Source organism: Bombina bombina, chromosome 1 (assembly GCF_027579735.1).
Source record: "Bombina bombina isolate aBomBom1 chromosome 1, aBomBom1.pri, whole genome shotgun sequence".
NCBI classification, from domain to species: Eukaryota; Metazoa; Chordata; class Amphibia; order Anura; family Bombinatoridae; genus Bombina; species Bombina bombina.
In genome coordinates this window covers 822,307,321-822,319,942 of record NC_069499.1, presented here as the reverse complement: position 1 = coordinate 822,319,942, position 12,622 = coordinate 822,307,321, and the positions used below count along the sequence as shown (strand labels likewise).

The window sequence follows — 12,622 nt, the reverse complement described above, 5'->3', positions numbered from 1 at the left end:
CATATCAGCAATTAACAGATTGAATCATTACCAGATGGTACAAGCACCATCTGGTAATGGCTGTGTTTAAAATGCTGGTTCACAGTGCATACTTAAATACTTTTTTTTTTAAAGAAAAAAAGGTACACTTTATTGGAAAGTTACTAAAAACATGGAAAATGGTATGGTAACAGGTCAAACTTAGTACTGTCTTCAACTTTTTATAAAACACTTTTGTCCATGTTTTTAATACATTTTTAATAAAATGTACATTTAATACTTAAAAAAAAAATGGTCAAACTCCTGAGTGCAGCCATTTTTTTCTTCCTTACAGGTGTTCATGCTAATTGGAACAGTATAAGTATATAATATGTATGTTCTATTATCAGATTGTCTAATGAGAGTGAAGTGTTCTAGGTCTAGAGAAATGTAGCATTCAACATAACATTTCTTTAAAATCGACAATTTTCTTTTCTGTAAAGTGTTGAAAATACTGTCCTTTGCTAAACCTAAATCATGTATAAATTTAATTGCATGTGTGACTATTAGTGGCTAAACAACATTTAAAAGGACAATCTCAAAATTTAAAAGAATAATATAAATTATTTTGCATAATGCAAAATAAATAAATAAATAAATAAAATGGTGCACATTTATTTTTTACTTAACATGCTTTTCCTGTGGTGTGTCCCTGGATTACAAAACAATTATTTTTCTACCTAAATAAATTTTAAAGGCTTTCAAAACATATCTTTTGTATGCAGATATTTTCAATGCAGTAAACACTTTCTGAAGCATAAATAAAAAAATTGACTTTAAAGACAGTGTACTACTTGATTTTTTTTATTGTTAAAAAAAATAGTTAACACCTTTTTTATTCCCATTCTCCAGATTTTCATAACCAGCATTTTTATATTTATATACTTTATAACCTCTAAGTTTGCTTGTTTCTAAGCCCCAGCAGACCACCCCTTTTCTCAGTGCTTTTTAAATCTTGCACAACAGCCAGATAGTGCAAGTTCATGTGGGTCATGTAGATACCATTGTGCTCACTTCCAGGGAGAATAATGATAATGCAAGCACCAGCACTGATTTGCTAAAATGCAAAATTGTAAAAAGCACTGAGATAAGGAGGTAGTCTGCTGAGGCTTAGATACAAGTAATCATAGAGGTAAAAAGTATATTAGTATAACAGTGTTGGTTATGTAGAACTGGGGAATTGTTAATAAAGGGATTATCCATCTTTTAAATAACAATTTTCAAGTAGACTCCCTAATGTTGCTTTAAGATGGCAAAATGCAATACATTTGTAAAAATCTAGACTAAGTTATGGAATATAGATTATATTAGTATTTTAACTATCTATCTACCGATCTATCTATCTATCTATCTATCTATCTATCTATCTATCATCTATCTATTTTTATTAGATGGGACATCTGCTGTAATGACATTCTGTAAACCAGTATATAAAGCAGAGAAGTGCCTCAGTGCGTCATATTTATATATGATGAATATTGATGACCCATCTGTTGTGTTTGGTACATTTGCTTGATGTACTGTTCTATGGATGTTATTGGAAGATGCATACATGATTTATATCTCTTTTTTACACCTTGTATTTTATTATGTAAAGAGATAAAGGCTTATCAAAGTCAATCCTTTGACAGTTAGTTACACTAACATTAAAGCCTTTTTATTTTTGTCATCTATCTTTTAAAATGTACAGTCTGGCTATATTTATTCAATATTCACTTCTCTTTTATTATCCATTTACAACTTTCGACTGTTTCCTTAATTATCCAGGTTGCAAATCAGTCCTGTTAGCAATCCCGTCAATGTTTTTTAACTCCAAAGGCGTGTCAGATCTTTTTCCATAAGACTATTAAGAGTTTTACATTAATTATTAACACATAACGTCTGTTTTTCACAGCTGTACTAAATTCACGGGGGTTCTTTATGCGCAATAGTACTATCTAATTCCCATATATTTAATGCAGCATATTTTTTCTTTACCCATCTTTAAAATGAGCAAAACTTTAATAAAATACTACAATTTGATAGTATTGGTCTATTGGAAATCTGACTTGTCCCTTACATTATTTCTGGCTTCCCTTCCTCAGTTTGACTTAACATTTAAAAAAAAAAAAAATTATCAAGGTATTACTTGAGCATCTCCACTGTGAAAAATAAGTACAAACTGAAAGGAGCTTGACGGCCCGTGTTTCTGGCGAGTCTTCAGACTCGCCAGAAACAGCAGTTATGAAGCAGCGGTCACAAAGACCGCTGCTCCATAACCTGTCCTCCTGCTCTGAGCAGGCGGACAGACATCGCCGGAAATCAACCCGATCGAGTACGATCGGGTTGATTGACAGCTCCCTGCTGGTGGCCCATTAGCCGCGAGTCTGCAGGGGGTGGCGTTGCACCAGCAGCTCTTGTGAGCTGCTGGTGCAATGTTAAATGCGGAGAGCCTATTGCTCTCCGCATTCAACGAGGTCTTTTCACATCAATTATGCTTTTTTAATTAAATGACCCAGAAGGTTGCCGCCCACAAGGTTAACATGCTGATTTCTCCATTATCATTAAGAGATAGAAAGTCAAGGATGGTTGAAAAGGTATCAATGACAGCTGGACCAGTTATCAACGAAGCTGGGATCTAACCTAATCTGACTTAGAATAGGATAGATGTGGCTTCGAAAAATAAAGTATAATCCCATTCTGAAGGGGATAAGCACCTCCAAGAGTCGTAGATATTATGTTAGTAGATCAGGTTACAAAAGGCCTGGGCCTGAGAAGCAGTACTTCTGTCGGAGATTTGGAGACGGGGAGCTTTTTATCTATATTGGGATCCCAAACCAAGTTGAAATTTCCTCCAATTAATACATTTCCCCTTTTACTTGGGTTATAACAGGGAGAAGTTTCTTTAAGAAAGCTATCTGGTTAGTTTTTGGGGCATATAGGGAGAGTAGAGTAAATTGAAGGTCATCTAACTTTCTGACAAAAAAGAGAAATCTGCCCTTCGGGTCCCTCTCAAAATAATGTAGGTCGCAGGCTACTAATCTATGAATTAATATTGCAACACCTGTTTTCTTAGTTGAGTAAGATGCCGTTTCACACACACTTGAAACGTTTTGGAGTTTCTGAAAGAGTGTCTCAGGAGTCCAGTGAGTTTCTTGTACAAAGGCGATCTTAATATTATGTTTTCTCAAATATCTAGTAAACAGACTCCTCTTAGTAGATGAATTTAAACCCTGCACATTCACAGTTGCAAATGTTAGCCTGGCCATGAGTTACATACATAAAAGAATGATTAGTTCCCAGCAGGGCCACCACTAGAAATTTTGGGGCCCCTGACTTAACCATTGATCAGCCCCCCCCCCCCTTTGACATGTGCAATTTTTGACCAAGTGACTAAAACGTATATGCACTTTATTCTTCAGTGTCTATTTAAACTTGGAAATGTTGTAAAGGTAGTAACATACAAACACACAGACACACTCATACACTGAAACACACACACACACTCACACATAAGGATTCACATATAGACACTCTAGCAGACACGCAAAGAAACACACAAACACACTCAGACACAGACACCCAAACAGACACTCAGCACTTGATTACACTGACCTGACAAGTTATGAGGTAGACTACAGTTTTTTTTTTAAAAAAAAAAGGAGATTTAGAAAACAAAATATGGAGTTCTGATTATCTTTTTGTAAAGGAAGATGCCAACTAAATGATGACAACAGCATGCAGTGGCTGAAAGGAAGGGCCCTGAACTGCCTAAACAATCATTTAAAGGTTAAATGGTGGATTGGTGACTTCCGTAAAGGTCTCATTAGTCTCAAAGTCTTTAGAAAGATGTGAATAATCAGTAGTAAGGTCAAAATGTCCTAAAAAGGAACAGACAATGACACACACACACAAACTCAAACTTGCACATACACCCAAGGAAACACCGACAGAGACAGCCTCAGAAAACACACAAAGACATACACACACACACACACACACAGAAAACACAAAGACACACACACACAGAGACAACCACATAAAACACAGAAATACATACATACACACACCCTCACTGAGACATCCACAGAAAACACACAAAGACATACACACACCCTCACAGAGACACCCACAGAAAACACACACCCTCACAGAGACATCCACAGAAAACACAGACATACATACACACACCCCCCCTCACAGAGACATCCACAGAAAACACAGACATACACACCCACCCTCACAGAGGCATCCAGAGAAAATACACCAAGGCAAACATACACACACCCTCACAGTGGCACCCATAGAAAAAGATAAATGCACACACCCTCACAGACATCCACAGAAAATGCACAAAGGCATACACACCCACCCTCACAGAGAGACCACTGAAAAAAAAATACATACACATTCATAGAGACACAAACCAAAGCACAAAGACATAAACACAGACACCCACAGAAACACTCACAGGAGGAAACATTTATGCACCTTGCATCCCCTAAATCAACAGTGTGTGACATGCATGATAAAAAAATTGCAGAAATTAAGAGATCACTTTTTAAAGAATCATATTTGTAAATGTGTAAACAAAAAGAATTCTGTGAATTCAAAATTGCACATTAATGATCTGGGTAGATGGCTAGATCAAGAAAAGTACTTTTAAAAGGTTGACATATATTTGTTTTTTCCCCATTTTCCCCAGCCAAGAGCACCACTTTAAATATAGTGTACAAATGTTCTCATCTGTCAGCTGTACTTATGGATTTTGAAAATGATGTACTCTATATGGTCTTGGTGGAACCATAAGCTATGGTACTCATACCATTAGATCTGGTTAAATGCAGGATTTAGGCTTGTTGGTATTTATTTCAAAACTAAGTCAGCTGTAGTGTAAACTGTACAGTTTTAAGTTAACCTGTCTCATTTCAAACACTGAGCAATCTTAGTCTGAGAGTATAACATTTTATGCAGATGTAAAAGTCTTATATAAAATGCCTCCTTGCATCTGGAAAGTCCTTGCATAAAGGGGCAGTAAACTGGAATGTAATTAAAATATATATTAATTTAAAAAAAAACTCATATCTGCCAAAAGGGCACCTACCATTTGTCAAATAATCATAAATACACTGCTGCTAAAAAAATTGTTTTTATGGCCCCCGGCCCCACCATACAACTACTACCACACTGAAGGTACAATCCGAAATTGCACAAAGAAATAAAAAACATTTGCTAAGTAAGTCCTACCTCCTCTGCAAATGAAAGTGATCTGCCGTCTGACTCAGGCATACATTGAACAAACAAAGTGCCAAGTCTGTCTCACACTGTGCATAGTGTTTTAGTGCACACTCAGAAATCCTCTCAAATGCTAATAATTTACTCCTTGTAATAACATTTCCCATGCTCAATTAGCACTCTGCTGTAGTACCCACTGGTGGCTGCCTCTTTTTTTTAGTTCTTGCCTCATGGGGCCCCCCTGGCCCATTGGGCCCCTGACAGGAGTCACTCCTGTCACCCCCTGATGGCGACCCTGGTTCCCAGAGGTAAAATACCCAGTCCCAGGATTGGAGGGGAGAAAAAAGGGGAGGAAAAGGGATAAAAGAGGGCAGAGGATTGGGAACAGAAGGAAGAGAGAGAATTGCAGCACTTCTTTCTTTTTCTTTGAGAAAAAGATGTTGGCCAAGAACACTGCGATTTCATGTTCTAGTTAATACGTTTTACCAACCAGAACAACTATATATGGGGGGGCGGAGGTTACCAATATGTGCACCCCCACCCCACTAGCCTATACAAAATAAACACTGTTCAAAAACATAACAATCACATGCACAAATAGAACATTAAATTAGTAAACATACAGTAGAACCTTCTGGGAATGGTATGATCTTTAAGATAAGTGGATGCGGGGGAAGAAGGGTAAATAAGAGAAAGAACAGAAATATGCAGATCTTGAGGTAGAACAGTGGGGTGTCCCACGCAGTCTAATGTTGTTGAGCTAGATCTGTCCTCCAAATCCAAGTTTAGCTTCTAGTGAAATCTGGTCAGCCCGATTTTGTGAATTAAAAATGAATTTGAATGATCCACAATTAAATAATCTTGCTAGCTTTCCAGAGCATCAGTACGCTCACCTATCAATGCAATATCTCTATATAGCTCAGAACAATATTTGTTGATCTCTTAATAAGTGAATTATGGTGGGAGGCCAGCATATTTTTAATACTTTCAATACGGTTGTTGTAAAATGCTCCTAACTTGCCGCAATTCATAGTATTAGATAAGAGTTGTTGTGTTGTGTTAGAGGTTAAGTCAGGAGAGTAAACTATATCTGATAGATCCTCATCAGATTCTCTCAAGGAGGTAGACCGGTGGTAATGAAAATAATCCATAACTGTTATTTTAGGAGTCTGCTGACTTCTTTGTTTATATTGTAGTGTCTGCACCATATCGCTAAAATAGCTTGGTTGTGGTTAGCAAATTGCTGGCACTGTGGGTCTATAGTTTAAACCTTACTCTTTATGTACATAGTCTCTTGATAAAAGTCTCTTAGAACTGGAGAAGACTGGACTCTTAGAACTGGAGAAGACTCTGAGGGACCCCTTTGATAAACAGGTATAAGATTAGGGACTGAAGCCCACTTAATGAGTGACTGAGAGGAAAGTTAGGCAGGGCTTTACTTGACCTCTAGTAGAACAGGAGCTGAAAAGCTGTGAATCAGCCCTCAAAGGTTGTAGTAGGCAGGGAAGGCACTCTAAATGTTATAAGGTGTGGACTCAGTAGTAGCTGGAAGGCCTGAGTTAGAGGGGAAGACCGGCCTGTATAGTTGGGAGCAGGTTAAAATAAGGCAAGAAGTGAGGACCTTATCTGCTAGCAATCTTGGTGGAGAGCAAAGCAACACTATGCTGGCACCAGGGCAAACTATCAGGCTGTGATATGCAAGTAGGTGATTGCCGGCTGGGAAGGTATAGATATTGGAGCTTAAAGAAATATTCAATGGTGATTGAAGGGCAATCGATGAAACAGTGTCAGACACCCAGCTAAGTGTGAACAACACTAACATGTTAGGCTCAGCGATATGATTGCTGCACCAAAAAAATCCTGCTGGTTCCCAGCACCAATGAGGTAAACATCCGACGGTGATTCGGGAAGTCGATGTCCAAAGGCTAGTGGTGTGGCAAGGAGGCTTGCAGCGTATTTAGGAGAGGTAGATGGAACCTCGCACACATGCTGACTCAAAACCTCAAAAAGTAGTAGGCCTCAGGAGGATCAGTTTAGTGCAGGTTTTAGGAGGATTGCTTGGGAGCAAATCCTACACCACTAAGCTGTCACCAGTTTTTAATTGTAAGTTGTGAAGACTCAAAAACTTGAGCTAAATTACATTTTTAGCTGTTTTGTTAGCTGAGCTATGTGGATGTGCGTCCCCCCGTATGTACATTTTTAACCCTTAGAGGTACTTTGAGTATGTTAGTAAATTTCCATTGTATAATAGGGTATTTAATGTTAATCTTTTGGAAAGCTGAAATCCCCATTGTGTTCCATTAATTCATGTTAATTGTAGTTACGACAACACTGCGTTTACAAGAGATTTTTGTTCCTAACACAGGCACTGCTAACATTAGAGCCCAGTAATAAAACTTGGGGTAGATTTATTAATAGTCAAGTGGACATGATTCAACCTCGCTAAATGTATACACTGTTGACATTTAACATTGCTAAAGGATTTCTAGTGAAATGCTTGTGCAATGCCGCCACCCAAAATGTTTCTTTCATGATTCAGATAGAGCATGTAATTTTAAACAACTTTAGACTTTACTTCTATTATAACATGTTCTTTGTTCTCTTGGCATCTTTTGTTGAAAAGCAGGAATGTAAAGTTCAGGAGTGTGCACGTGGTAGCAGTTTTGCAAGAATGCTATACATTAGCAAGAGCACTAGAGCATTATTTTCTGCCATGTAGTGCTTCAGACATGCGCACACTACCTATTTAGATATCTCCAACAAAGAATAACATGGGAACAAAGCAAATTTGGTAATGGGACATAAATTGAAAGCATTTTCAAAATTGTATTCTTTATCTGAATGAAAAAAATATTGGGTTTCTTATCTCTTTAAATTTAGGCTGCTGCCCTGAATATTTTTCTTAGAAGACAATAGAAATAGTGAACAAACTGATTTTTGTCAGCAAACAAATTCTGAATGATGCTCTTAATAAATATCTGATAAAACATTTTTTTTCATGATGAATGATTCATCCCATTACGTTTTTTGTTTAATAATAATATTGTTTAATAATATGAGATCTAATCCATGGCAAAAATTTAAATCATAAAAATACTAATTACGTTGAGTAGAACTTAACCCTGTTAAAGGGCCACTAAACCCAAAATATTTCTTTCATGATTCAGATAGAGAATAGAAATTTAAACAACATTACAATTTACTTCCATAATTTATTTTGCTTCATTTTTTAAATATCCTTATTTGAAGAAAAAGCAATGCACATGGTGAGCCAATCACATGATGCTTCTGTGTGCAGCAACCAATCAGCAGCTAGTGAGCATATCTAGATATGCTTTTCATCAAAGAATATCAAGAGAATAAAACAAATTAGATAATAGAAGTGAATTAGAAAGATGTTTAAAATTGCATTCTCTTTCTAAATCCTAAAAGAAAAAATGTGGGTGGCATGTCCCTTTAAGTTCAATACCTTATCAAAATGCTCTGTCTCCTGTATAATTTATTTTCTAGTTTGGCATATTTATAATGCCATAAATAGAGACATGAAGTGAGAGGTCAGGGTGATGGAACACCCAGATAGGTGACGCACAAAAATTAACTAGTGGAAATGTGATAATGTAATGTGAACAAAATATTTAGTTTGTGTTATATACTAATTATATATGTATTATTATAATTAGTCTGTGAATGATAAGTGAACTCTCAGGAATGAGTGAAAATAGGTGAAATGGTAAAATATTGTTTAACCCAATGGGATTCTTGTGACAAATGTAAAATTGGTTTGCCTGCACAATATCTTCAGCCTGTTGTTTGATACTTGGATTCAAACTTCCCTGTGGTTTCACCTGTGACCTGAGAACCGGTCTCCTCCCTGATACAGGATCAGTATCCAGTTAGCTGATTACTGCAAGTGTCAGCCTGCCTGTTTGCACTATCCAGTGCCATCAAACATTGTGAGTTTTACTATTTACCTTCTTTATTATATATCACATATGGATTTCACTATGAGGCGCCCACTTTTTTTTCTAACCCAATTTTGTTTCTTTCATGATTCAGATAGAGCATGTCATTTTAAACTACTTTCTGATTTACTTATTTTATCTCATTTGTTTAGTTCTCTGGGTATCCTTTGTTTAAAAGCATGCCTAGGTAGGCTCAGGAACTGCTATTGGTGGCTGCACATATATACGTGTATGTGTTATGGGCCAGTCACTGGCCTTTGTATGGGGATTGTGTTATTAATAGTGTGGTCTCGCCACCAGTGGTGACCCACACTGTTATAAACAAAAAACCCTAACTTTCATTAAGGGGTTAAACAACAATCCCATTTACTTCTATTTGATTCATTCTTCAGATATCCTTTGCTGAAGAAATAGCAATGCACATGAGTGAGCCAATCACACAAATCATCCGTGCAGCCACTACACTTATTTTGCTATGCTTTTCAACAAAATATATAAAAAGAATGAAGAAAATTAGATAATAGAATTAAATGGAAAGTTTTTTAAAATCAAATTTGTGTTTCATGTTAATCTAAAATTGAATTAACCTAGACCACTGGTTTTCAAACCTGTTCTCAGGCCTCCCCAACAGCCAGGTTTTTAGGATTACCTTGGATGAGAGCAGGTAAAATAACCATGGTTACTAATCAGCTGATTATTTCACCTGTGCTCTAGTTCAGATATCCTCAAAATGTGACCTGTTAGGGAGGTCTGAGGGCAGGTTTGAAAACCAGTGACCTAAACCAAGTTTCCTCCAATTTCCTTTTACACAGGTTCAGATAAAAATGAAGTTGGTGAGTTGTAATCTGCCCTTGGCATAACTTTTATTGTGTTTATGGCAATGTACAACTTTAGCTGAAGCAAATAAAAAATGTTCAGCCTTCATAAGCAGACAAGCGTGATTGGTTTGGGAACAAAGTAGAGCTAAAGGCTACAAAAATACATGGAAATAAATGAGGGCCCAGGCAATAAGCACTTTTTAGATTCAGAAAAAAAAATCACAATTTTGTTGAAACAATATTCCAGTCCAAGGGGCCCATTTATCAAGCTCCGGATGGAACTTGAGGGCCCGTGTTTCTGGCGAGTCTTCAGACTGGCCAGAAACAGCAGTTATGAAGCAGCGGTCTAAAGTTCTGAGCAGGCTGACAGGAATCGCCACAATTCAACTCGATCGAGTACGATCGGGTTGATTGACACCTCCTGCTAGCGGCCCATTGGCTTGTGAGCTGCTGGTGCAATGCTGAATATGGAGAGCGTATTGCTCTCCGCATTCAGCCAGGTCTTGCGGACCTGATCCGCACTGTCGGATCAGGTCCACAAGACCTTTGATACATAGGCCCCCAGTTATGAAGCAGCGTTCTAAAGACCGCTGCTCCATAACCTGTCCGCCTGCTCTGAGCAGGCAGAGAGACATCGCTGCAATTCAACCCGATCGAGTATGATCGGGTTGATAGACATGCCCCTGCTGGCGTCTGATTGGCCGTGAATCTACAGGGAGTGGCGTTGCACCAGCAGATCACAAGAGCTGCTGGTGCAATGCTGAATACGGAGAGCGGATTGCTCTCCGCATTCAGCGAGGTCTGTCGGACCTGATCCGCACTGTCGGATCAGATCCGACAGACCTTTGTTAAATAGGTCCCCAACACTACACTATTGAGGAATTGCATTAGCGACTGCTATAATTAAAATTTTGCTGTTCTAATAAAAGCCACCATTAGCATTTGAACAGAAAGTCTCTAAATTGTGTAGTTTATATAATTAATAACCCTGTTTTTTGTATACGGTAGGAAAAAAATGCTGAGCAAAGTTTAATGCCAGTTTGAAATAATCCCCCCCCCCCATGGTTAAGTCCTCTAAACTACAATTAAACTTTTACTACAGGTATTCTATCACAACTCCTGCTCTTCTACTAGAAACTCTAGCCACAATGCACCACCCACTCGGTAGCACTCTTGGGTGGTTCTGTAGGTTGGAGCTGTACTCAACACAAGTGTAAAGTTACTCACTCTACATGACTCCAGGCTTTAAAGATTTACAGCCTTAAGGTGCCACACACCCTGGGGATCCCCCTTCTAAGGACCAGCCTGTTCCATGGGGTATGCTAACCACAACGGGTATGTACCATCTTAAAAAAAATCTCGTCTTGCTTGATTTAAGCCCATAATCTTCACTTGAGGAGGCCCACAATAGGCCGAAATGTACGTCTGGGGTTTTGCTGTTTCTCTCATTCAGAGAGGGATTGCCTGGTATTTCAGGGCTGAACTGTACTGTGAAGTCAGGATCAAACTGATATGCTTCAGGAAAGTTCTTTCTGTGAAAGGCACATGTTGAGCAAAAAGAGGCTGCTTCTTGAGTGGTAACTAGCCATAGAACAAGCTATTATGCTTTTGTTCATTCCCAGGTTGAGCGATTCTCTCTTTTTATTTATGCTAATTTTCATTATTTTTATTATTATTATGATTATTTTCTCTTGTCAATTTGGTCTGCGGTCCATATTAAATAAACCATTGTACTGTAATTTAGTGTATTACCCCTTAGTACCAGAAGACTAGTTAATATAACATACTCATCCTCCCTCAATAACTGTCACAGACCCATGTAAGTACAACTAATTATCATATTATATTGCTTTGATACCGCTATCAATCATCAGTTGTCGATGAAATCCAAAATATAAAACACTGACGGTTTAAAGAATGGTTTCGACAAATTATCCAGAATATAATCACTTATTCTTTTTATCACATTCTTTTTTTTTTTCCAGCCACCTAATTTACATAAAGGATTGATTCTTAGGTCCAAACCTATAAACCCCTAAAGCTTTAGGAAATAGTCTTCAAATGTAGCCTCCTTCTATTCCCTGAGCATTGGAGCAAAGAAGCCTTTTCCTACTGACATAATGGTACAAACTACTTTTAAAAACGAACCAACTTAATTCTACCCCATGCATGTATCTTTATTTGCAATATTTATATTAATTGTATATTTATATTAATGTAAACTCCTTGTGATATATTGTGTTATTGTTTATCTCCTGACACTATGGTTGCTTAACTCATGAATACATATTATGTCTAATGCTTACATAATCATTAACTGGAAGGTCTTCATCAGTCAAGTCACGAACTTGGCGTTTCTTTCCCATTGCATTTACATCTGGCTTTCCATCACTTTGGTCCTTGGGCCTGGCTACTTTACTTGCTAAAACATGATCCTCATCCTCCCCATCTTCAAAATCTTGAAACTCGTGAGCTTTAAAAAAATAAGAAATAAAAACAAAAATAAATAAATTGTGGGTCACACATCTGCAGTAGAAAAAAATATGGGGTGAAGCCCCTCCCCTTACATTCTTTTAAAGTGGTTTAGCAGCGATTCGGCTTATTATAATT

At 37.6% G+C, this 12,622-nt stretch overlaps 1 protein-coding gene across 1 annotated transcript in view; it reads right to left on the bottom strand.

The window, feature by feature from the left end:
• Positions 1-12,622, bottom strand: part of TNMD (tenomodulin) — a 195,507-nt gene that overhangs the window by 46,105 nt on the left and 136,780 nt on the right. Inside the window, exon 6 of the mRNA XM_053699399.1 lies at positions 12,319-12,485. Coding sequence (XP_053555374.1) covers positions 12,319-12,485 — 167 coding nt within the window. The remainder of the gene's footprint in view (positions 1-12,318; positions 12,486-12,622) is intronic.